A 27483-nucleotide genomic window follows, 5' to 3' on the forward strand; every position below is an offset into this window, starting at 1 on the left:
AGAGTTGCTACAAATAACAGTGGACCAGATTCAAACCCATGGTGTATGTGATCCGGAGGCAGCAGCTTAGACCACCTGTATACTGGTTCTACAACTATAGTTGTAATTTTAACCCATTGTGACTGCCCTGAGGCAAATGCACAAAAATAAACAAATCTGGTTTTTAGCAAGGAATTATGTGGCGTATTGTGATTTGGGTTAAAAGATACTAGTCAGCATGTGTCAGGTCTATATGAGCCGCAGACATCTGCACTGATTGGGTATTTCATAAGAGAAAAAGTGACCTGTAGGGTTAGTTGCTTGGGGGAAAAAAATCCCTTACAAATAACTAAAAATATAATTAATGGGAACACTTGAGGCATACGAGTAAAAAACACCCTCAAAAAGGTTTAATCCGATGCAGAATAAATGAAATATGTACAGACAATCACACTTTCATGAGGTTCGTACTATGCTTCTAAAATAGATGAATGACGACTATGCATTTCCACCAATGGAAACATCAGTGGCAATGTCTGAAGAGAGCAGCAGGCAAGATGTTCCTTCAAATAATAATCTCTTAGTGATAAAGATACTTTTCTTATTTCTCTGAAAACACAGGAAATCAATATTCCTCATTAAACCCTTCACATTGGCAAATTATTTCTAAAACTTTCCTGCTTAATAATTACACCTGTCCCAGATTTATCTTAAAATAAGCAAGCACTGGTTATGTAAAAAAAATACTCAACTCGCTACTGCAGTGCGGTAGTCACAAAAACAAGTCACATTCCTGTGTGCAATATGCATAAGTCTGCGTCCGCGCATGTCTGTATTAGTCTACGTGTTTTAAAAACGCAATAGATCATGGCAATAGTCATACAGCACAAATGTCAGCAGCATAGGACAATGACTCCGCAGAGAGCAGAAACAGAATGTGAGGCGAGGCTGCTCGGAGGGGTACAAGAGGTAGGGGGCAGCAATGATCCCTGTGTCTGTCCGACAGTGTTCCTGCTCAAAATTCACTGTTCCGCTCCACCCACTCCCCCGTTGTGTCAGTGTGTCTGTCTGTCTGTCCAGGCTTCATCTGCCTCGGGGAAGTTGAGGATCTTGCGGTGGGCTTGCCTCTGGTACTGCTGCTGTTTGAAGTACACCTTAAACGCTCCCTTGACGGCCACAAACGCAATCCCACCCTGCAGACAGGACACAAAGAACAGAAGGTCAGGGTGAGGGATGGAGTCTTGAGGTCTGACAAACACCGCTCTAGCTCTCACCACAGATGCGGAAGTGTGGATTGAGATACATCTCTAGCATAAACTGCCATTTTTTTGTTGAATTTATGCTAATTAGATTTCTGCGGGGGTGCAGACGTCGACCTTAGGGGGTTAAAGGGAACCGGATTGTGAGGGTCTGTGTGGGGCAGAGGAGATGGAATGTCCAGAAGGGGAAGCACAGGTCATATAACAGACAAGCCCTACCACTTTGGTTACCTGGCTGGAAGCGCACTCTCAGTTGTGTGTGTCTAAAACAAGGGTATTCAACTGGGGGTGCTGCAGAGGGTCCGCAAAAATATAAAACACAACATTCAAATATTTTACTGAGTTACATTTCATATAAGGAAATCAGTCAATTGAAATGAATGAATTAGGCCCTAATCCATGGATTTCACATGCATGGGCAGGGGTGCAGCCATGGGTGGGCCTTAGAGGGATTTGGGGAGCCAGGGCCAGCCAATCAGATTGAGTTTTCCCCCACAAAAGGGCTTTAATACAGACAGAAATACTCCTCAGCGCCCCCAGACGATCCCACAAGGGGAAAAAGACGGATGTGGAAGTCCTGGGCTGGCGTGGTTACACGTGGTCTGCAGTTGTGAGGCCGGTTGGATGTACTGCAAATTTCTCTCAAACATTGGAGGCAGCTTAGAGAAATTAATATTCAATTATCTGGCAACAACTCTGGTGGTCATTCCTGCGGTCAATTGCACACTCCCTCAAAACGTGAGACATCTGTGGCATTGTGTTGTGTGACAAAACTGAAGATTTTAGAGTGGCCTTTTACTGTCTCTAGCACAAGGTGCACCTATGTAATGATCGTGCTTCTTGATATGTCACACCTGTCAGGTGGATGGAAAAGGATAAATTCTCACTAACATGGATGGAAACAAATTTATGCACAACATTTCTGGGATTTTTTAAATTTCAAATTTCAAATATAGGGCCAACACTTTACATGTTGGACCCATTCATATTTCTATTCGGTGTATGAATATTGCTAGCAATAGAATAAACACATTTTGAATTACATACCTACAGTAGAAGAGAATATAATTTCTAATGATGTCAACTTCATTTCTCGCAAATTACACTCATTGGAGGCAATTCAACTTTGAAAAAGCACCCGTGGGTGGATAGGCTATCAGTGTGGCTGCTGGTAAGCTTTCTTGACTTGGACATACATTATGACTAACCTTTGTTTAACAAACTAAACAGCTGCTCTTAGCAAAAATGTGTTTGGAGTAGAGGTCAACCGATTAATCGGAAAGGCCGATTAAATAGGGAAGTTTTTAAATCGGAAATCGGTATTTTTACAACTTTATTTAACTAGGCAAATCAGTTAAGAACACATTCTTATTTTCAATGACTGCCGGTGGGTTAACTGCCTCGTTCAGGGTCAGAACGACAGATTGTCACCTTGTCGGGGGATCAGTCTCGATTAACTGTAAGGTTGCAAGACTGTTGCAACCTTACAGTAACTAGTCCAATGCTATAAGCACCTGCCTCTCATTGCACTCCACAAGGAGACTGCCTGTTACGCGAATGCAGTAAGCCAAGGTAAGTTGCTAGCTAGCATTAAACTTATTTTATAAAAAACAATTAATCATAAATCACTAGTTAAACTAGTAATATCATCAACCATGTGTAGTTATCTAGTGTGTCCTGCGTTGCATATCATCTGACTGAGCATACAAGTATCTGACTGAGCGGTGGTAGGCAGCCGCAGGCTCGTAAGCATTCATTCAAACAGCACTTTCGTGCATTTTGCCAGCAGCTCTTCGTTGTGTGTCGATCATTGCGCTGTTTGTGACTTCAAGCCTATCAATTCCCGAGATTAGGCTGGTGTAACCAATGTGAAATGGCTAGCTAGTTAGCGGTGTGCGCACCGCTAATAGCGTTTCAAACGTCACTTGCTCTGAGACTTGGAGTAGTTATTCCTCTTGCTCTGCATGGGTAATGCTGCTTCGAGGGTGGCTGTTGTCGATGTGTTTCTGATTCGATCCCAGGTAGGAGCGAGGAGAGGGACGGAAGCTATACAATGGCAATACTAAAGTGCCTATAAGAACATCCAATAGTCAAAAGGTTAATGAAATACTCATGTTAAAAGGAATAAAAAAGACTCATGTTAAAAGGAACTACCAGATTTCATATGTTCTCATGTTCTGAGCAAGGAATTTAAAAGTTAGCTTTCTTACATGGTACATATTGCACTTTTACTTTCTTCTCCAAAACTTTGTTTTTGCATGATTTAAACCAAATTGAACGTTTCATTATTTATTTGAGGCTAAATTGATTTTGATGTATTATATTCAGTATTGTTGTAATTGTCATTATTACAAAAAAAAAAAAAAAATAGGCTGATTCATCGGCATCGGCTTTTTTGGTCCAATAAATCGGTATCGGCGTTAAAATCATAATCGGTCGACCTCTAGTTTGGAGTTACCTTTCTAGTTAATAGGCTGTGTTAGAGTTCACACTTCCTCTTCCAATTATAAATGTGGAGACATCTGCCAAATCTATTAATTTTAAAATGTTGATTACTTCTCCTTGCCATTACCATTCACGTGATAAGATGTGGGAAAAACATTTTTTTGCTAACGTATGATGGGGGTCCCTGTCTCGTCGGTTTGTATTGGAGGGGGTCCCTCAGCAAGAAAGGGTTGAAGTTCTAGAATAAAAGTAGGAGAGTTCCCCTTGGCTGAGGAATAGTTACCTCAGAATGGGCCAGAAGGAGGGAGGAGATAGTATAGGTACGGTGCATTTGGAAAGTATTCAGACCCCTTGACTTCTTCCACATTTTTGTTATGTTACAGCCTTATTAAAAAATGGATTCAAATGTTTTTCCCCCCTCATCAATCTACACACAATAACCCATAATGGCAAAGCAAAAACAGGTTTGTCGAAATATCACATTTACATAAGTGTTCAGACCCATTACTCTGTACTTGGTTGAAGCTTCTTTGGCAGCGATTACAGCCTCGAGTATTCTTGGGTATGACGCTACAATCTCGGAATACCTGTTTTTGGAGAGACTAGGAGAAACCCGAGAGATGTTCGATCGGGTTCAAGTCCGGGCTCTGGCTGGGCCACTCAAGGACATTGAGACTTGTCCCGAAGCCACTCCTGCGTTTTCTTGGCTGTGTGCTCCATTAATCTTTCCCTCAATTCTCCCAGTCCCTGCCACTGAAAAACATCCTCCACAGCATGATGCTTCCACCATCATGCTTCAACGTAGGGATGGTGCCAGGTTTCCTTCAGACATGACGCTTGACATTCAAGCCAAAGTGTTCAATCTTGGTTTCATCAGACCAGAGAATTTTGTTTCTCATGGTATGGCCACTCTACCATAATGCCCTGATTGGTGGAGTGCTGCAGAGATGGTTGTCCTTCTGGAAGGTTCTCCCATCTCCACAGAGGAACTCTGGAGCTCTGTCAGAGTGACCATAGGGTTCTCTTGGTCACCTCCCTGACCAAGGCCCTTCTCCCCCGATTGCTCAGTTTGGCCAGGCGGCCAGCTCCAGGTAAAGTCTTGGGGGTTCCAAACTTCTTCCACTGAAGAATGATGGGGGCCACTGTGTTCTTGGGGACCTTCAATGCTGTAGAAATGTTTTGGTAACCTTCCCCAGATCTGTGCCTCAACACAATCCTGTCTCTGAGCTCTATGGACAATTCCTTCGACCTCATGGCTTGTTTTCTTTCTCTGACATGCACTGTCAACTGTGGGACCTTATATAGACAGGTGTGTGCTTTTCCAAATCATGTCCAATCAATTGAATTTAGAACAAGTGGACGCCAATCAAGTTGTAGAAACATCTGAAGGATTATCAATGGAAACAGAATGCACCTGAGCTCAATAGCAAAGTGTCTGAATACTTATGTAAATAAGGTATTTGTTTTTTTATAAATGTGAGAAGGAAAAAATAACCTGTTTTCGCTTGGTCATTATGGGGTATTGTGTGTAGATTGATGAGGACAATATTTTATTTAATCCATTTTTGAAAAAGGCTGTAGCGTAACAAAATGTGGGAAAAAAGCAAGAGGTCTGAATACTTTCCGAATGCACTGTATAGCCATTGCAAAAACCCTGCAATCACTAAATAGGAGATAACTACAATGACCCAGGCCCACAGTCTCTTTGTGTATGACTGACATGACACACATGTTTGTTTTTGTTACCCACCAGGATGGTCCTCTGCAGGTTGGAGTTGACGCTGCTGAACATGAGTTTGCCTACGATGGTGGCGATGGTGGGAAAGACCAGAGCTCCACATAGGATTCTAGTGGCTGACACGTGGTCTGCCAGGGGGCTGGCCTCTGCCGGGATACGAGGCACTGGACACCCAATCCCTGAGAGAGACCGAGAGGAGGGGGCAGGGTAAGGATGGGGTTTGGTGCATTGTGGGTGTTGATGTTTTGCCAATACATCTTCACAAAGCTAGATATGCCGCACAATACACACAAAAGCACATTCATCAAGTGATGAGTATATGCATCAGTCTGTACCAGTTTGAGTTGGCATCTCTAGTTCGGGCAGCCGACTGGGGGTAGAGGAGTGCTTTTGCCCAGCAAGCTGAGCCTGGAGAGAGAAAAGGTTGTCGGGTTTCTCCCCGCACCAATCACTACCTTGATGAGATCAGAGGAACCCCCCTCCCCCCCTCTACTGGACCTACCCACCACCACCACCAGCCCCAACGGACGGACCACCTCGTAGTACTCTTTTATCCCCAACAAACACTGCGCACACCCTGGGAAAGCCATGGTGTTCACACAAAATAAATTATCAGACATTTATCATGCGCACAAAAAACTCAATGTTGTGCACAAAATTCTTTACAGTCTTTAACACAGGTAGCATCATCTATCAAGATCTTTATCACCCACTCTTCATCATACAGACACACACACAATGAATAAGCTGAACTCCACCAATTTTAGTACAACACTGGTGTTGCGGAACGGTGGGCATCCCTACCAATGTGTCCTTTCTGACCTGGGAAGATGCTGTTGAGGATCTGCAGCTTGTTGGAGTACTTCCTCCAGAAGCGCAGCACGTAGTCCTCCCAGCGGATCATCTTCCCCAGGATCAGCATGACGGGGATGGTGGGCAGGCCGATGAGCAGGAACAGGGGGTCTGCCCGCTCCATCACATCCAGGCCCTCCTTATGGCCCACCACCTGGGCACAGGGGACACCATGGTCAAGCCGTAGTCTGCCGTACTGTTAATAAACACAGCCCTGTGTGTTTTATTTTTATGGTCTCACCTGCATGACAGTGACGGCCCCGTACGTGACAGCGGTCCAGTAAATGGAGCCCACCATGATGCCAGCGGCGGTGAAGGGACAGGCCTTGGAGATTAGCCGGTCCGCCAGGTCTAGCACATACACCACCGGCCCTGGAGGGATACAGAAAGATAGTGTGTTACCGATTGTAAAAACAGGGTTGGGAAGGGTGTTGTCCCCTCTGTGGCCTGGGTCATATTCATTAGGACACACCGTAGTGTCGGTTTTCAATCACTGGCCATTTGTGTTATAAATGTTATGTTTTTACAGTGAAAAAGGGCAAAGTAGAGCCTGTCTAGAACTTTACAACTAGCTCATGCTGAGGTGGAGTAAAGAAGAGTCCCTAACAGATGACAGTTTGGGATTGTCTCTCCAGCAGGGGTCATAAGATTCCTGGTGGTACTGTAGAATGCTTAGTGGGGGTGTCAGTCATTCCATGGATGCCCTCTTGTCTGCTGTTTTTTTCTTTCAATTAAGACCTAGACTAGGGAATCCCAAATGTTTACACTCCGGTCCCAATTCAAGCATTGGGAAACATTCCGCTCCCCCCCCCAAATACGCACGTCCATTTCTATGGGCACAAGCACTGTTCACACACTTCTTTGTTGGCAGAGTGAACATTTTGCAGGGTTAAAGCTCATTTCCTGCAAGTCTGCACCCCTTGACAAAATGTGTAGAGAACATTCACTGTTTTAAAGCTCATTTTCTTGCAATTCTATACACTGTGCCACGTCTCATGTGTATTCGTGTGATATTTGATAGCTTCAAAACAAAACATTACAACAAAATCTATGGCCTAAAAAAAACTAAAAGAATCTTTAGCTGATCTGAACATTTCTAACAAGTTATAATAAGCTCTCTAAAAAGGTATGTAATGACTGACATGACTGGTGGAAAACTGATGCACTACCCAATTTTGAAAATGCACCCTCGCATGCCCCGGTTTGGCCGCCACTGACCGAGACAACCAGGTGAGAGCACCTTAATTCATCAATCAAGTACCAGGGAGGAGTGCAAACACTCGACCCTCTGTGGAATGAATGACACCTGTGGTATACACCATCCACCCTACTCGCAGACACTAACCCGTGTCCTAAGTACAATGAACGTAGCCCTACTTGAAGTACAAATGAGAAAGTCATGTCTTCAGCAATGAGGAAAAACACATACGCTACATGGTCAAAAGTATGTGGACGCCTGCTCGCCCAACATCTCATTCCAAATGTCATGGGGCATTAATATGGAGTTTGCTGCCCTTTGCTGCTAAAACAGCCTTCATTCTGAGAAGGCTTTCCACTAGATGTTGGAACACTGCTGCTTGGACTTGCTTCCAATCAGCCACAAGAGTATTAGTGAGCTCGGGCACTGATGTTGGGCAATTAGGCCTGGCTGGCAGTTGGCGTTCCAATTTTTCACAATGGTGTTCGATGGGATTGAGGCCAGGGCTCTGTGCAGGCCAGTCAAGTTCTTCCACACCGATCTGAACAAACCATTTCTGTATGGACCTTGCTTTGTGCATGGGGGCATTTTCATGCTGAAACAGGAAACTGTTGCCAAAGTGGGAAGCATAGAATAATCTAATGTATGCTGTACGATTAAGATTTCCCTTCACTGGAACTAAAGATGCCTAGCCTAAACCATGAAAAACAGCCTCACACCATTATTCCTCCTCCACTTTACAGGTGGCATTAGGGCAGGTAGCGTTCTCCTGGCATCCGCCAAATCCAGATTTGTCAGTCAGACAGCCAGATGGTGAAGCGTGATTCATCTCTCCAGACAATGCGTTTCCACTGCTTCAGAGTCCAATGGCGGCGAGCTTTACACCACTCCAGCCAACACTCGGCATTGCACATGGTGATCTTAGGCTTGTATGTGGCTGCTCAGCCATGGAAATCCATGAAATGAAGCTCCTGACGAACAGTTCTTGTGCTGACGTTGCTTCCAGAAGCAGTTTGCAACACTCACTACAGAGTTCCTATCGAGGAAAGATGATTTTTACAGGTTTCGCACTTTGTGGTCCCGTTCTGTGTCCACTTCCCGACTGAGCCGGTGTTGCTCCAAGACATTTCCACTTCACAACAACAGCAGTTACAGTTGACCGGGGCAGCTCTAGTAAGACAGAAATTTGGAAAGGTGGCATCCTATGGACGATGCCACATTGAAAGTCACTGAGCTCTTCAGTAAGGCCATTATACTGCCAGTGTTCGTCTATGGAGATTGCATGGCTCTGTGCTCAATTTTATACACCTGTCAGCAACGGGTGTGACTGAAATCGCAGAGTCCACTAATGTGAAGGGGTGCCCACATACCTTTGACCATGTAGTGTAGATACATGTAGGCACGCACATAGGCCACAATCGTGAGATATTCATCGAGTAAGGTAACTTCAACAGCGAGGAAAAGCACACAGAATAAACCAAAGAAAGACATACCGTTGTGAGACATTATTAAAGTACAATGAGTAATGTGATTTCAGCAACGTGGAAACGCTCAAAAGAATGAGCTTCCTTTACTCAGCATTCCTGTTGTGCTCAGAGCAAAAGCATGTGAAGTATTGGGTTTGACTGGAAAACATTTGCACTGGAATGTGTAGCAAAAGAGGATTAGGCAGAGGAGAGAAATGGATTGTTATTTAGATGAAGGCTGCCAATTTTACAATGGCTGTGGAACACCTTCACAGTGTTAGAGGGAGACCATGTGTGTGAACCTGGCTCTAACTGTCATAAGAACAGGCCTGTGTCCAAGATCAGATTAGGCAGCCACTCTGTCATATATAGTAGCCTACCCCATATGACCCCTTAGAGAGTCAAGTAATAGCTATGACCTCCATCTAACCTTTTTCATCATCCCTAACCCTATCTACGGGGACAGGAGGCAACCTGCTTTACAGGAGACCAGTGGAGGACACTAAAGGGAGAGAGGGGTCCAGGACATCAGGTCTCTTTGATGTGAAGGATTGTCCTCATCGATGGCTATGCTGAGCTGTCTTTTTACTTTATTTTTTAAGTAGGCGACATGCCCGAAGTGTAACTTGGAAGACTAACGCTGCATCATTGTTTGAGTTACCCGGCCGAGGCAACAGCATCAGTTTGACTTTGAATGTGGAATGTTTTAGTGATCCTCAACGAGGCCAATGAGCTGATTATGTGGCACTACTTGGCACTGTTGCCATGGCATCTGTAGCAGAGCCCATCCCCTCTGCTGGAGCAGAACCACTGGTCATATCCAACTCAGACTTGTCTCCCTGGGCAGACAGGTTGCCTCCCACGTGAACAATGTTCAAGTGCTGTTGCCCAAGGTCTGGGATTTCAGAGAGACACCAAATCAGTACACAGACACTGTCAACTACTCGTGCAGGGTTTCTTCTGCATGGAAAAGCCTTGGGCGGGCCACCTTAGTGTTTTTTTCAGGGCCGCCTATGTCCAAAGAGTAATAAATTAAACATATATATGGTCGTTTTATGTTAACACTAAAATGTCCGTCCACCCAAAAAATACAAATAATTGTGTGTGTGATATACACTGCTCAAAAAAACAAGGGAACACTAAAACACCTCCTAGATCTGAATGAATTAAATATTCTTATTAAATACTTTTTTCTTTACATAGTTGAATGTGCTGACAACAAAATCACACAAAAATTATCAATGGAAATCAAATTTATCAACCCATGGAGGTCTGGATTTGGAGTCACACTGAAAATTCAAGTGGAAAACCACACTACAGGCTGATCCAACTTTGATGTAATGTCCTTAAAACAAGTCAAAATGATGTGTGTCTCCCTACAAGGGACATGCTCTGATGAGGTGGCGGATGGTCTCCTGAGGGATCTCCTCCCAGATCTGGACTAAAGCATCCGCCAACTCCTGGACAGTCTGTGGTGCAATGTGGCGTTGGTGGATGGAGCGAGACACGATGTCCCAGATGTGCTCAATTGGATTCAGGTCTGGGGAACGGGCGGGCCAGTCCATAGCATTAAGGCCTTCCTCTTGCAGGAACTGCTGACACACTCCAGCCACATGAGGTATAGCATTGTCTTGCATTAGGAGGAACCCAGGGCCAACTGCACCAGCATATGGTCTCACAAGGGGTCTGAGGATCTCATCTTGGTACCGAATGGCAGTCAGGCTACCTCTGGCGAGCACATGGAGGACTGTGCGGCCCCCACACCATGACTGACTCACGACCAAACCGGTCATGCTGGAGGATGCAGGCAGCAGAACGCTCTCCACTGCATCTCCAGACTCTGTCACGTCTGTCACATGTGCTCAGTGTGAACCTGCTTTCATCTGTGAAGAACACAGGGCACCAGTGGCGAATTTGCCAATCTTTGTGTTCTCTGGCAAATGCCAAACGTCCTGCACGGTGTTGGGCTGTAAGCACAACCCCCACCTGTGGACGTCGGGCCCTCATACCACCCTCAGGGAGTCTGTTTCTGACCGTTTGAGCAGACACATGCACATTTGTGGCCTGCTGGAGGTCATTTTGTAGGGCTCTGGCGGTGTTCCTCCTTGCACAAAGGTGGAGGTAGCGGTCCTGCTGCTGGGTTGTTGCCCTCCTACGGCCTCCTCCACGTCTCCTGATGTACTGACCTGTCTCCTGGTAGCGCCTCCATGCTCTGGACACTACGCTGACAGACACAGCAAACCTTCTTGCCACAGCTCGCATTGATGTTCCATCCTGGATGAGCAGCACTACCTGAGCCACTTGTGTGGGTTGTAGACTCAGTCTCATGCTACCACTAGAGTGAAAGTATATCACTCAACAAAAAAAAGAAACATCCTCACTGTCAACTGCGTTTATTTTCAGCAAACTTAAAATCTGTAAATATTTGTATGAACATAAGATTCAACAACTGAGACATACTGAAAAGGTTCCACAGACGTGACTAACAGACATTGAATAATGTGTCCCTGAACAAGGGGGGGAGGTCAAAAATCAACAGTCAGTATCTGGTGTGGCCACCAGCTGCATTGCATCTCCTCCTCATGGACTGCACCAAATTTGCCAGTTCTCTTCCACCATGGCACCTGCAAGTTCCCAGACATATCTGGGGGGGAATGGCCCTAGTCCTCACCCTCCGATCCAACAGGTCCCAGACATGCTCAATTGGATTGATATCCGGGCTCTTTGCTGGCCATGGCAGAACACTGACATTCCTGTCTTGCAGGAAATCACTCACAGAATGAGCAATATGGCTGGTGGCATTGTCATGCTGGAGGGTCAGGTCAGGATTAGCCTGCAGGAAGTCTTGAGATTGCCTACAATGACAAGCTCAGTCCGATAATGCTGTGATACACCGCCCCAGACCATGACGGACCCTCCACCTCAATCCCAATCCAGAGTACAGGCCCCAGTGTAACGCACATTCCTTTGACGATAAACGGGAATCCGACCATCACCCCTGGTGAGACAAAACCGTGACTTGCCTATGGGTACAAACCCAACGTCGCAGGTGTGATGTTCGAATGTACTGATCCTGTGCAGGTGTTGTACGGACATTGCAATTTATTGCCCTGGCCATATCTGCAATTCTCATGCCTTCTTGCAGCATGCCTAGGGCACGTTCACGCAGATGAGCAGGGACCCTGGGCATCTTTCTTTTGGTGTTTTTGATAGGAAACTAGAGGCCTTTCTACTGACTAAGTTTTCATAACCAACTTGAATTGACTACCACCTTTAAGCTGTTAGTGTCTTAAATGACCATTCCACAGATGCATGTTCATTCATTATTTATGGTTCATTGAACAAACATGGGAAACCGTGTTTAAACCCTTCACAATGAAGATCTGTGAAGTTATTTGGATTTTTACGAATTATCTTTGAAAGACAGGGTCCTGAAAAGGGGGCGTTTCTTATTATCTTATTTTACTGAGTTTGTAAACATACACACACAGCCATCGCAAATATTCAGACCCATTGAATTGTCCACATTTTGTTAGGTTACAGCCTTATTCTAAAATTGATTTAAAATGTGTTTTTCCCCCTTCATCAATCTGCACACAACACCCCATAATGACAAAGCAAAGTCAAGTTAAGGCATTTTTGCAAATGTATGATTAAAAAAAAACTGAATTATTACATTTACATAAGTATTCAGATTCTTTACTCAGTACTCGTGTCTTCTTGGGTATGACAATACAAGCCTGGCACACCTTTATTTGGAGAGTTTCTCCCATTTCTTCTCTGCAGATCCTCTCAAGCTCTGTCAGGATGTATGGGGAGCGTCGCTGCACAGCTATTTTCATGTCTCTCCAAAGATGTTCGATTGGGTTCAAGTCCGGGCTCTGGCGGGGCCACTCAAGGACATTCAGACTTGTCCCGAAGCAACTCCTGCATTGTATTGGCTATGTGCTTAGGGTCAGTGTTCTCCAGTCTGGGGTCCTGAGCACTCTGGAGCAGGTTTTGTACTTTTCTCCATTCATCTTCGCCTTGATCCTGACTACCGTAATTTCTGGACTATTAAGCGCACTTGAATATAAACTGCACCCACGGAATAAATAAAAAAATGTATTTTGTACATAAATAAGCCGCACGTGCCTACCGGTACATTGAAACAAATTAACTTTACACAGCCTTTAAACGAAACGGCTTGCAACAAAAATATAAAAAAATAGCAGTAAACAGTAGCCTACCAAGAAAGTCATTGGTCACTATCTTCCTCCTCCTGTGCACTGAAACCACTGAAGTCATCTCCTTCGGTGTCGGAGTTGAATAGCCTCAGAATTTCTTTATCCGATGTTGGATCGCTGCCCTCTTCAACACGCAGCAGTCCAGCCTTTCGAAACCCGTTGATGATAGTGGAGTTTTTTGACAATGTTCCACGCTGTCAGCAGCTCTATTTCCTTTTCCAACAACCAGATCGATCGCCTTCAACTTGAAAGCTGCATAATATGCATTTCTCCATGTCTTTGCCATGATGAGGGTGACAAAATGACTACCGTAATCAGAATGATGGAAAGTTTGAGCGCGCTCGATTTACGTCACATTATGTGACGGTGCTCAGTTTTTTGGCGGCATGAATCTTGAGAAAGCGGGAAAAAAATCCATAAATTAGCCGCGTCATTGTATAAACCGCGAGGTTCAAAGCGTGGGAAAAAAGTAGCGGCTTATAGTCCGGAAATTACGGTAGTGTCGCTGTCCTTGCTGCTGAAAAACATCCCCACAGCATTTTGTTTCCACCACCATGCTTCACCGTAGGGTTTGGTGCCAGGTTTTGTAGGGTTTGGTGCTTGGCATTCAAGCCAAAGAGTTCAATCTTGGTTTCATTAGACCAGAGTATCTGGTTTCTTATGGTCTGAGAGTCTTTAGGTGCCTTTTGGCAAACTCCAAGTGGGCTTTCATGTGCCTTTTACTGAAGAGTGTTTTCCATCTGGCCACTACCAGAAAGCCCTGATTGGTGGAGTGCTGCAGAGATTGGAGAACCTTCCAGAAGGACAACCATCTCCACAGAGGAACTCTGGAGCTCTGTCAGAGACCATCGGGTTCTGGGTCATCTCCCTGACCAAGGCCCTTCTCCCCCAATTGCTCAGTTTGGCCAGGCAGCCAGCTTTAGGAAGAGCATTGATGGTTCCAAACTTCTTCTATTTAACAATGATGGAGCAAAGTACAGAGAGATCCTTGATGAAAACCTGATCCAGTGCGCTCAGGAAATCAGACTGGGGAGAAGGTTCACCTTCTGACAGAACAATGACCCTCAGCACACAGCCAAGACAACGCAGGAGTGACCTGAAAATAACTGTGCAGCGATGCTGCCCATCCAACCTGACAGAGAATAAATGGGAGAAACTCCCCAAATACAGGTGTGCCAAGTTGGTAGCGTCATACTTAAAGAGAGACTCAAGGCTGTAAACACTGCCAAAGGTGCTTCAACAAAGTACTGAGTAAAGGGTCTAAAAACGTATGTAAATGTGATATGTTTTTATTTTTAATACATTTGCTTTGTCACTATGGGGTAGTGTTTATAGATTGAGGAGGGGAAAAAACGATTTACTGCATTTTACAATTCTGTAAAGTAAGAAAATGTGCCGAACAACATTGCATTCACTGGCAGGACAATTCAAGCAAAGCCAATGTGGCGATAATGTATTGGGCCTATAGTAGAGGTCGACTGATTGTGATTTTTCAACGCCGATACCGATTTATTGGAGGACCAAAAAAAGCCGATACCGATGAATTGGCCGATTTTTTGTCTTTATTTGTAATAATGACAATTACAACAATACTGAATGAACACTTATTTTAACTTAATATAATACATCAATAAAAATCTATTTAGCCTCAAATAATGAAACATGTTCAATTTTGTTTAAATAATGCAAAAACAGTGTTGTAAAAAAGCTTTTAAACGTTTAAGTTCCTTGCTCAGAACATGAGAACATATGAAATCTGGTGGTTCCTTTTAACATGAGTCTTCAATATTCCCAGGTAAGAAGTTTTAGGTTGAAGTTATAGGAATTATAGGACTATTTCTCTCTGTACCATTTGTATTTCATATACCTTTGACTATCGGATGTTCTTCTAGGCACTTTAGTATTGCCAGTGTAACAGTATAGCTTCCGCCCCTCTCCTTGCTCCTACCTGGGCTCGAACCAGGAACACATCGACAACAGCCACCCTCGAAGCAGCGGTACCCATGCAGAGCAAGGGGAATAACTACTCCAAGTCTCAGAGCGAGTGACGTTTGAAACGCTATTAGCGCGCACCCCGCTAACTAGCTAGCCATTTCACATCGGTTACACCAGCCTAATCTCGGGAGTTGATAGGTTTGAAGTCTTAAACAGCGCTGACGCACAATGAAAAGCTGCTGGCAAAACGCACAAAAGTGCTGTTTGAATGAATGCTTACGAGCCTGCTGCTGACTACCATCGCTCAGTCAGACTGCTCTATCAAATCATAGACTTAATTATAACATAATAACACACAGAAATATGAGCCTTTGATCATTAATATGGTCGAATCCGGAAACTATAATTTCGAAAACCAAACGTTTATTCTTTCAGTGAAATACGGAACCGGGTCACATCCCTAAATCTAAATATTACTGTTACATTGTACAACCTTCAATGTTATGTCATAATTACGTAAAACTCTGGAAAATCAGTTCGCAATGAGCCAGGCTGCCCAAACTGTTGCATATACGCTGACTCTGCGTGCAAAGAACGCAAGAGAAGTGACACAATTTCACCTGGTAAATATTGCCTGCTAACCTGTATTTCTTTTAGCAAAATATGCAGGTTTAAAAATATATACTTATGTGTATTGATTTTAAGAAAGTCATTGGTGTTTAAGGTTTGGTACAGTGGTGCAACGATTGTGCTTTTTTCACAAATGTGCTTTTGTTCAATCATCCCCCTGTGTTGCATCGATAATATGCAACGCAGGACACGCTACATAATATCTAGTAATATCAACCATGTGTAGTTAACTAGTGATTATGATTGATATTTTTTATAAGATAAGTTTAATGCTAGCTAGCAATGTAACTTGGCTTCTTACTGCATTCGCGTAACAGGCAGGCTCCTCGTGCAGTGCAATGAGATGCAGGTGGTTAGAGCGTTGGACTAGTTAACCGTAAGGTTGCAAGATTGAATCCCGGAGCTGACAAAGGTAAAAATCTGTTGTTCTGCCCCTGAACAAGGCAGTTAACCCACCGTTCCTAGGCCGTCATTGAAAATAAGAATGTGTTCTTGACTGACTTGCCATATCCCTTTCTGGGATACGTGGGACGCTAGCAGAGCGCCAAAGTCAAATAAATTACTACAAAAATCAAACTTTCATGAAATCACACATGTAAGATACCAAATTAAAGATACACGTGTTGTGAATCCAGCCAACATGTCAGATTTCAAAAAGGCTTTTTGGCAAAAAGGGTAGCACCTCCGTTAACAAAGAGAGAAAATATATTTCAACCCTGCAGGCGCGACACAAAACACAGAAATAAAAATATAAATCATGCCTTACCTTTGACAAGCTTCTTTTGTTGACAGTCCAATATGTCCCATAAACATCACAAATGGTCCTTTTGTTCGATTAATTCCGTCGATATATATCCATAATGTTCATTTATTTGGCGCGTTTGATCCAGAAAAACACCAGTTCCAACTTACGCAACGTGACTACAAGATATCTCAAAAGTTAGCTGTAAACTTGGCCAAAACATTTCAAACTACTTTTGTAAAACAACTTTAGGTATTTAAGTAAATAATCGATAAAATTGAAGACGGGATGATCTGTGTTCAATACAGGAAGAAAACAAACTGACGCTACCTTTCTAGTCATGCGCCTCTAACAGTACAGTCGAAGTGACCCTCGTTTTAAACAAGGCTTCCACTAGGCAGGGTAGCCTAGTGGTTAAAGCGTTGGACTAGTAACCGGAAGGTTGCAAGTTCAAACCCCCGAGCTGACATGGTACAAATCTGTCGTTCTGCCCCTGAACAGGCAGTTAACCCACTGTTCCTAGGCAGTCATTGAAAATAAGAATTTGTTCTTAACTGACTTGCCAAGATAAATAAAGGTAAAAAAAAAAAAAATTACACAAAGGAAAATCCTCAACCAATTTCTAAAGACTGGTGAGATCCAGTGGAAGCAGTAGGAACTGCAAGAAGGTCCCTTTGGAGTACGATTCTATTGCATTAACATACACTACTCAGCCCATACTTTACAGACCGGTGTGGCATTAACAATCAGAGTTGCAGTTGGCCTATATGCAAATATACCATAGCCATATATGGATCTGTGCCACTTACTTTGAACTGGACTGTGTTTACAGCATGAGCAGTCGTGAGTAGATGCGCTTGTTTTGAGATCAAAGCGAGAGCTGCATGTAGCCACGTGCACAATTTGTTCATATCCTTTGCTAGTCAGTGAGTTATTAGCCCAGTTATAGATAATTTGTATTCAGCAATAAGCAACAATTGGCCCAGCGTCGTCCGGGTTAAGGGAAGGTTTGGCCGGCCGGGATGTCCTTGTCCCGTCGCGCTCTAGCGCGTTGACATGGTCGCCAGTCGGACAGTGTTTCCTCCCGACACATTGGTGCGGCTGGCTTCCGGGTTAAGCGAGCAGCGTGTCAAGGAGCAGTGCGGCTTGGCAGGGTCGTGTTTCGGAGGACACATGGCTAAAGACCTTGGCCTCTCCCGAGTCTGTAAAGGAGTTGCAGCGATGGGACAAGACTGTAACTAACCAATTGGATATCACAAAACTGAGGAAAAAGTACATATTTTTTAAATTTTTTTTAAAGTTAATGTCAAGCCATGCATGTTTGTTTTTTTTCTCTTTCAAAAGTCTCATGGAATGTAGACCTAAATTGAACACTACACATTGGCTGAATGACAGAACAGCTATTTCCATGTTAAAATATTTTCTCCATAGCCTACATGGCCACTGTTTAAACTTAAAAGCAGGTACAGCCTCCGTGTCCACAGTAAACGTTTGCTGGAAGTTGCATAGAATCTTCCCAATGTTCAAGTTGGTGCTCAGCAGAGCTGAAACTTGCTCAGTGCCCCCAAAAAATTGAGGTTACATTGGTGGTGACCACAATTGGTCAAATAATCCAGCAATGCCCACGGCTAAAACGTCAGGGACTTTATATTTGCATTGAATGCCTATAGTGACGCTGTCATTTTTGGAGAAAGCCGTGAAATCAGGTCTCAAATGTAGGAACAATGGTGCAACAGAGACCTGAAGGAACAATGGAAGGGTGACGTGTCACCTCAAAGAATCCAACAGGCACAACGGGGAACAAACACTTTTCATTTCTTAAAGTAATTAAACACATTGGCCTCCTGTATCCTGTCAGTTTTGCCACTTTCCAGGGTTGTGCTTTAGTGCACCTATGTTTGCCAACCAGATTGATCTCATGCCTCTTCAACACATTAATCTGGGCATATTTTGATGACACCGTCGGAATCCCTTCCGCTTTGTCCCTGCCTAAGCATTATGCCATCCACAGCCAGAGGGAACTGGGTCACACTTAATGGCTATTGGCAAAAAGGAAAGCGAAGCAATTAATTTCAGAGCTTGGTAGCAAATTCCTAATTAACATAATTAAAAGAGTGGATGGGATCGAGAGAAACTGCAACTGCATCCCACTTTCTCACTGACGGGCAGGCATGTTGGCACACTGTTCCAACCCACTTTTTTTTACCCTCTCACAGAAGAGCCAGCAAGGACACGCCGTTCCTCATTTTACACCACCGGCCAAATCAGAATGATAGCGTGGGTGGAAATCTTCAGTTGCTGAGGTAAAAAAAAAAACGGCTAACTGCACTTTTCTACTTGAAATCTCAAGAGTTTACAGCCCAAAACAAGCAGAGAAAAACCTAACACGAGTGGTGTGCTATAGCCAAACACATCCACCACGGTGTAAATCCATCAATGTGATGCTGCACTAACCTGAGGCCCGGCCCTGAGTAGGAACATGAGTAACGCCTGTCAGGCTAACAAATGAGCTGGGATCAGCAAAGCGCAACGACAAAATGACTACACGTCAGCAAGCTTACCACCCAGCACCCATCTCTTCAGCTCGGCCTTTATTACACCAATTGAAAGTTGTGCTCTAATGTCTGTGAGCTGCGAAAGTGCCATGTTTCTGAGGCTGATTAAAGTCACTGAAACACCTTTAAAAGCCATTACCAACTGATGGAGAAGTAAACACATTTTTCTCCCCCTTTCTAAAAGTTTAACTTCTACTTTTAGCACAGTCAGATGGGTGACTGTAAATCCAGACACAGAAGCTGTTTAGTCCCGTGTCTGTCTGTTGGCCTATGCCACAGTGATCAAGCCCAGAACACAGACTAGTACTTTACATTAGAAGACTGTAGGAAGGAGCCAGCAACATTGCGCTGTTGTTTTTGTGTTCAATTGAGTGCAGCACTGTGCTTACTTCAAACTATAATGCACATGTTTATGTATCCTAAGCATACAAATGAGGACAGACATCCTATTAAACTCTAATTCTATAAAGGCAAAAAAGGTAGGAGGCAGCCCCCGGGTGAGGTGCGGTGATGTAGCCTAGCACATAAACGCACAGAGGAACCCAGGTAAAGCTCTACGGCACAAGTTGTGAAACAAGATGCGCAAAAAAAAAAAAAAAAAAAAGACTTAACTAATCAATTAAACACTACTGACAACACCAGAGACACCCACTGAGGCAATACTAGCACACTATCCTCGGGTGTCCATCGAGTCTGCCTGAGCAGAATACTGTGTTGAGTTCAGGTGGAGAAAAAAAAAAAGCACACGTCAGACAGTGACATCACGACCTCTGGAAGCCGTGTCATTATGTGGCAGCTGAAGTCTAATGATGCCACGGTGGAGTTACATAAAATGTCAGAGTGTCTTGGAGCGCATGTCTATTGACTTGCAGACAATGAAACAAATTATTGGTTGAAAAAAAGAGACTTTGTATCTCTTCACGGTAAAGTCAAGAAACCTGAAATCAAAAGAGAATTTTGGATTGAGTAGCGCATTTTGTTTGCCAACAATACTTTGACATGAAGGCGCCAAAGTGTTTGTTGCGCACGACAGTTACTAAAACAATGTAACTTGTTAACAGTGTTTCTACCGTGAATAAAGCTGCCCATTTAAAAGGTACATGCTCTAGTGATGTGAAATATATTATTAGAATGATCGAAGTGTTGGTAGAGTATAATCACAGCATTTAACCTATCTCACGCTGCTTCCTTGTAGAAGTGCCGGTGTGAGGCAAATTAGTCCACTTGTCACCAAGGAACATTTATTGGTTGACGGGAATAACCAAAGTGATTCATTATTGCAGGGGTGAATAACTTCATGAATGTGTATCGTGACTTAAAGTTGAAGTTATGGCACAAGTTATTGAAGTGTGCGTGTTTATGTAAAACCGTTGTTTATAATGTTATATTACTATATCCATGAGAAATTAGGCCTTTATGGTAGAAATGTGTTTTGGGGCTATCATGATGGAACATTCCTATCTGAAAGGAGTTCCTGGAAAGAGTGTTTAGGTACTCAGTTGGCTTTTGCCTGGGGGAGAGCAGGCTGGACAGGTAATATGTTGGCTAGAGTTTCGTCATAGGCAATAGTTTATACTGAGAATATGTTTGATTTATTCAAGTCTCTGTCAACATCCTGTTTGTTATTTTCTGTACAAAGTTTATTGGCCAATTAGTCCTGCACCTGTTAATATTGTAAATAAAAGCCACTAAGAGAGGTGAGCACCAGAACATTCTGTCTGTCAACTCACTGTCCGATCCGCTGCTTTGGGAACTGCTTTCACACAGAGGAAAGCAATTTCTCTGAGCGTTTCCAGTCCCCAGGGCAGGCAGGGTATTACAGAGGAGAATTGGGAAGCGCCGGGCAGATGGCTGCTCCAGGTGGTAGGATGGCAGCGTCAGTGTGCTGCTGATTCATTCGGTGCTGTCTGGGCCGTCAGGTATTTCTCGGACCTGGGTTTTTAGTGATTCATCAGCAGCAGTGCGGGCAACCCCGGTCTCCTCTCCGGCCGTTGGTTGATGAGCTGCTCTCCTCATAATTTGGCCTAATTTCCTTCTCTCCCTCCCACTCTCTCTACACCTCTGTCTGAACACAGGGGTAGGCAAAGGAAGAATGCATAGGGGAGGAGGCAGACTGGTACAAGTCAATGACTGGGCCTCTCCTCTTTCTCTCGTGCCATCTCACATCGTTTCCCCATCTACCAACAATCCCATCCCCATCTTGTACCCTCTCTCTGGCTCCTACACAGCCTGGTGGGTATCTACCTCAGTCTCTGGTACCTGGAGAAGGACACTTGTCTCGTCCTTTCCCCGTCCCTCACACATGGGTGATGACCAGTAGATTGGTCTGGGCCTTGGCAGATGGCGTAAATAAAAATGCCCATCTGTATGCTCCCTGGTCTTCTGCGGGAAGTTGTCATCCCAGTGTCCGGAAAGTCTCCGAAAGCTTTCAGAGGACTTTCACGCGCTGTTAAATCGAAGTTAACATAAGCCCCTATGAGCCGGTGTACACGACTCAATAAACGATGAGCGATCAAGGCCTAAGCCTAGTACATGATTCTACGAAGGACGTTATCTTTCAACAGACTAGGGAACATTGAAGGCCCTGTCCAAATAACCCATTGCCTCACGACCCCTCATCTAATCACAGTTACTGCCTGGAAAAAACACTGGGGTAATTCAAAAGGGAACACAAACAAAACTTGTGGAGGATGTGTGTGTAGGGGAACTGATGAACTTGATAAACATTTAGGCCACATTTCATGATGACTAATCTGGTGAAGATGCTGGCCAAAAAAAACAACTGACCACAAAGAAGTTCTACTGATCAGCCGGATAGCAAAGGGGGCAATGAAAACAAAGTGTCCAGAACAAGTCTTCAGTAGCTACTGAATGGGAATGAGAGATTAGTTCCTCTCTCTCTCTGTGTGTGTGTGTGTGTGTGTGTGTAGGGGGGGACAACGAGCCCAACATCACTTTTTCTTCTCCCTTCACCTGTTTTGAAGGTTAACCGGATAAATGTACCGGTGGGGGCAAGGGCAGAGAGTGACAGACAGACTTATCCCAAAATAACCATGCAGGCAGCAGGCACGGTGGGCCTCAGGAGAGAAGACAGAGACAAGGTTATTTCCTGAACATGCAAGCAGGCCCAGTGTCAGGCTAACACAGATCGGCTACTCTATACACCCAATAACCATTAACATATTGGGAGAAAGAGACAGTAATGCCCATCTGGAACAAAAATATTCACATTGAGATTAACTAGTCGCCTCATCTACTTATCATGCCGGGGGAATCAGAGATGACATTCAAAAAGCCTGCCACCAAACCAAATCCCCAGTATGGATTCATGCTCCATCAATGTTATCTGAAATACTAAGCAGTAGAAACGCTTCCATGATGGGACACGGGATAATTATGGTTTTCAGTGAGCCAGATACTTTCAAATGGGGGAGCGAAGTGAAAGTGAACGTGGAAATACAAATGCCACTGATCTGATGTGTGTTCTAAGTCCACAAAGTACTGCTTGAGAATTCTCGGGTGCCGGTTTGTCACGTGACATGACTTCAATGACTATCAATGACACATCATTAGTTCTGTCCTGTACATGGCATACGACACTAGGAACTGTCCTGAGTCTTCCCATTGACCCGAAGCTCCAGAGACGAATCCGAACTAAGTGCCCTGATCTCTATGCTCCAGTCCTGCAGGTTTAGCAACGCCTGCTGCTTATAGCAACACAGGTGACTGACAGCACAGCCAGGCCTGCATCTAAAAATACAACATGGCCCTGCTTACCAGCATAGCTTGCCCTCCCGAATACATTGTCTTATGTCCAGGCCCTACTTCTTAGGTTGTACCTAGACCTAATTAGACATGCATGCAGAGTGATTTAATAGCTTACCAGGTGCTATAAAATGTACAACAAGTGTCATTTCCCAAAGCAGTTTCCACTTACATAAAAGTTTCCTCTCTTACGGTGATTGACGTAGCTGAAAGTTCTGTAATCGCCGAACGAACAAATGCAGAGCCATGTTTACTTGATGACTAAGTGCCTGTGTTGGGAACAATCAGTGCCCCCGTCACTCTGACGTGCTGGGGTTAATTACAGTGGGCACCTCTCCTCTCTACACCCCTCTTCAAATTGGCATTTTCCAGTGAGGCTGAAGCTGGCCGGTAATGAGCGGGTAGCAGACCTGGGTTCAAATACTATTCAAAATGATTTCGCTGAGTTTAATTGAGCTTTCCTGGTGCAACGGAACTGACAGAATAGTCACACAAGTGAGAAATCCACATATCTGGCACTCCAGGCAAACTATTTTAAATATTTTTAATAACATTTGAACCCAGGTCTGGTAATGAGCATCTGGCGGTTGCCCTGCCCGCTCCAATTCCTTGTGTTACTTCTCCCTCAAAAGGTATAATTACCAGACTCACCACATAACCCACCCTGGTTTTGGGAATAAATAAACATGCAGTTAGTTGAGACAGGCTGAGCGGTTTTTAGAGCTCTCAGTTCCCACTCCTTATTCACAGCACTGAGTCCCTGAGCTACAACCGTTATTAGGGAGACAGCAACAACAGCCATTAGTTGTCTGTCCTCAAAGGACCAACTCAGAAGTCCATTTAGGTATGGAAATTGCCTTCTAATGCTACTTCCCCTTTGGAAAGGTAGGGAAGTTAAGTGTTGTCCTGACATTTTGACAGTGAAGTTCAAGTAAAGTGAGATACTACAAATTTGCCAGTGATTCAGCTGTTATTACATGACTGTGTGCTGACAGACACAACAGATCTGTCTCCATCTGTTAGGTAAGCTGCCACGGAATTACAAAACTCTCAAATGACATCAATATTTTTCACATGGTCCTGAATCATAAACACATCACATAAGCTGTTAATCTCTTTACTTCTGATGTGTGATAAGCATACAAATGAAAATCAGGACAGGCACTAGCTTGGACAGGGTGAGACCAATTCGATGATGTGGCCTACAAACAGCGTGAAAGCATGCATTCAGTAACTATCTGTGACCCTACCCCCAACTAATATTCCAGGGAAACTGTAGTCCAGCCCATAGCACCCCACCCCACCCATGTCATATCATATACCCAGCTTGGGGAAGACGATGAGGTATTCGGCGTTGCACTGAGGACAGGCCACGCGGGCCGTGCTGTTGCCCCTCTGCTTCTCGTCCACCCAGCGCTGCAGACACACCTGGTGCACCCACTTGGTGGAGCCACGGCAGCGACACGGACGCACCCACTCCGCCGTGCGGTCATCCTCGTCCGTTGCGAAGCACACCCAGCAGCTCCTGAAACGCACACAAACACAGGAGAGGGGTGTTCGTTCCACAGGCACATAAACACACACGAGAAGGCAGATGCACCCATGCCCGCACCCACATTGGCTGAAACACTGGGGCTGTTGGTGTCGACGTCTGTATACCAGCAAATTAAGTATTCTCAGTGCATTTGACAATTAATTCATGGTTGTGTATCAGGTAGAGGGTTTGCATCCATCCAGATGATGTGACCTTCACCCTGTAAACCTCAAAGTTACTCAACACACTGGCTGATTAAACAGGATGTTCAGAGGCAGGAAACACAACCAAAGCCCTGTCCCCTAAGCACTGAGTGGCAGGCAGGGAGAGAGAGAGGCAGCTCCTCTGGGACAGGATGAGAAAACAAACATGTACCCAAGAAAAGGCAGACTACATGTGACCTTGCATTCATCATGAAATATAATGAAAAAAGGTTAAAGACTACAAGATCCAAACACTATTGAGTAATATAATTATTCTGTTTAGGCCATAATAGTCCGTCCCTCTCTGTGTCAAAGGTTTGGACACAGATAAACCCTAGAATGAGTTTCTTTATTTGTACTATTTCCTACATTGTAGAATAATAGTGAAGACTTCAAAACTATGAAATAAATATGGAATGATGTAGTAAAATAAAAATAAATTAAAAAAAAGTTAAATTTATATAACTTGGTCTTTTACCAAATATAGCCATCTTCTATATACCAACCCGACCTTGTCACAGCACAACTGATTAGCTCAAAAGCATTAAGGAAAGAAATTCCACAAATTAACCTTTAACAAGGCACACCTGTTAATTTAAATGCATTCCAGGTGACTAACACATGAAGCTGGTTGAGAGAGCGCAAAGCTGTCATCAAGGCAAAGGTAGGCAACTTTGAAGAATCTACAATATATTTTGATTTGCTTAACACTTTCTTGCTTACTACATGGTTCCATGTGTTATTTCATAGTTTATGTCTTCACTATTATTTTACAATGTAGAAAATAGTAAAATAAAGAAAAACCCTTGAATGAATAGGTGTCCAAACCTTTGACTGGTATTATATATATATATATATATATATATATATATACACAGTGCATTCAGAAAGTATTCAGACTAGAGGTAGACCGATTAATTGGGGCCGACTTCAAGTTTTCATAACAATTGGAAATCGGTATTTTTGGACACCGATTTGGCAGATTTTTCCAAATATTTTTACACCTTTATTTAATCTTTATTTAACTAGGCAAGTCAGTTAAGAACACATTCTTATTTTCAATGACTGCCAAGGAACGGTGGGTTAACTGCTTTGTTCAGGGGCAGAACGACAGATTTTCACCTTGTCAGCTCGGGGGATCCAATCTTGCAACCATACAGTTAACTAGTCCAACGCTATAACCACCTGCCTGTTGCGCTCCACAAGGAGACTGCCTGTTACGCAAATGCAGTAAGCCAAGGAAAGTTGCTAGCTAGCATTAAACCTATTTTAAACAATCAACAATCATTAAACAATCAATCATAATCACTAGTTAACTACATATGGTTGATGATATTACTAGTTTATCTTGCGTGTCCTGCGTTGCATATAATCTGACTGAGCATACAAGCATACGAGTATCTGACTGAGCGATGGTAGGCAGCAGCAGGCTCGTAAGCATTCATTCAAACAGCACTTTTGTGCATTTTGCCAGCAGCTCTTCGTTGTGCGTCAAGCATTGCGCTGTTTATGACTTCAAGCCCATCAACTCCTGAGATGAGGCTGGTGTAACCGATGTGAAATGGCAAGCTAGTTAGCAGGGTGTGCGCTAATAGCGTTTCAAACGTCACTCGCTCTGAGAATTGGAGTGGTTGTTCCCCTTGCTCTGCAAGGGTACCGCTGCTTCGAGGGTGGCGGTTATCGTTGTGTACCTGGTTCGAGCCCAGGGAGGATCGAGGAGAGGGACGGAAGCTATACAATGGCAATACTAAAGTGCCTATAAGAACATCCAATAGTCAAAAGGTTAATGAAATACAAATGGCATTGAGGGAAATAGTCCTATAATAACTACAACCTAAAACTTCTTACCTGGGAATATTGAAGACTCATGTTAAAAGGAACTACCAGATTTCATATGTTCTCATGTTCTGAGCAAGGAATTTAAACATTTGCTCTCTTACATGGTACATATTGCACTTTTACTTTCTTCTCCAACACTGATTTTGCATTATTTAAACCAAATTGAACATGTTTCATTATTTATTTGAGGCTAAATTGATTTTATTGATGCATTATATTAGGTTAACATAAGTGTTCATTTAGTATTGTTATAATTGCAAATGACATTTTTTTTTTTAAATTGTTCGATTAAAATCTGTATCTGCTTTCTTTGGTCCTCCAATAAATCGGTATCGGCGTTGAAAAATCATAATTGGTCGACCTCTAATTCAGACCCCTTGACTCCTATATTTTGTTACGTTCCAGCCTTATTCTAAAATTCAGGAAATTATTATTCCCCCCCTCAAACTACACACAATAACCCATAACGACAAAGTGAAAACACGTTTTTAAAAATGTTTACAAATGTATAAAACAAAAAAACTGAAATACTATATTTACATAAATATTCAGACTCTTTGCTATAAGACTTAAAATTGAGCGCAGGTGCATCCTGTTTCCATTGATCCCCCTTGAGATGTTTCTACAACTTGGAGTCCACCTGTGGTAAATTCAATTGATTGGACATGGTTTGGAAAGGCACACACCTGTCTATATAAGGTCCCACAGTTGACAGTGCATGTCAGATCAAAAACCAAGCCATGAGGTCAATGAAATTGTCCGTAGAGCTCAGACAGGATTGTGTTGAGGAACAGATCTGGGGAAGGTTACCAAAACATTTCTGCAGCATTGAAGTTCCGCAAGAAGACAGTGGTCTCCATCATTCTTAGATGGAAGAAGTTTGGAACCATCAAGACTCTTCCTAGCACTGGCCGCCCGGCCAAACTGAGCAATCAGTGGAGAAGGGCCTTGGTCAGGGAGGTGACCAAGAAAATGATGGCCGCACTGACAGAGCTCCTCTGTAGACAACCATCTGTGCTGCACTCTACCAATCAGGCCGTTGTGGTAGAGCGGCCAGACGGAAGCCACTCCTCAGTAAAAGGCACATGACAGCCCGCTTGGAGTTTGCCAAAGGGCA

At 43.8% G+C, this 27483-nt stretch overlaps 1 protein-coding gene across 1 annotated transcript in view; it reads right to left on the reverse strand.

Annotated features, from left to right (window-relative positions):
* Nucleotides 1-361: 361 nt before the first annotated feature.
* Nucleotides 362-27483, reverse strand: part of LOC135510861 (E3 ubiquitin-protein ligase MARCHF5-like) — a 42862-nt gene continuing 15740 nt past the window's right edge. The window contains exons 2-6 of the mRNA XM_064932156.1: nt 24113-24315; nt 6515-6645; nt 6244-6427; nt 5434-5600; nt 362-1172 (exon numbers count right to left, since the gene is read on the reverse strand). Of these exons, the coding sequence (XP_064788228.1) occupies nt 1035-1172; nt 5434-5600; nt 6244-6427; nt 6515-6645; nt 24113-24315 (823 nt within the window). The 3' untranslated portion in view covers nt 362-1034. The remainder of the gene's footprint in view (nt 1173-5433; nt 5601-6243; nt 6428-6514; nt 6646-24112; nt 24316-27483) is intronic.

This window comes from Oncorhynchus masou, chromosome 23 (assembly GCF_036934945.1).
Source record: "Oncorhynchus masou masou isolate Uvic2021 chromosome 23, UVic_Omas_1.1, whole genome shotgun sequence".
Classification (NCBI taxonomy): domain Eukaryota; kingdom Metazoa; phylum Chordata; class Actinopteri; order Salmoniformes; family Salmonidae; genus Oncorhynchus; species Oncorhynchus masou.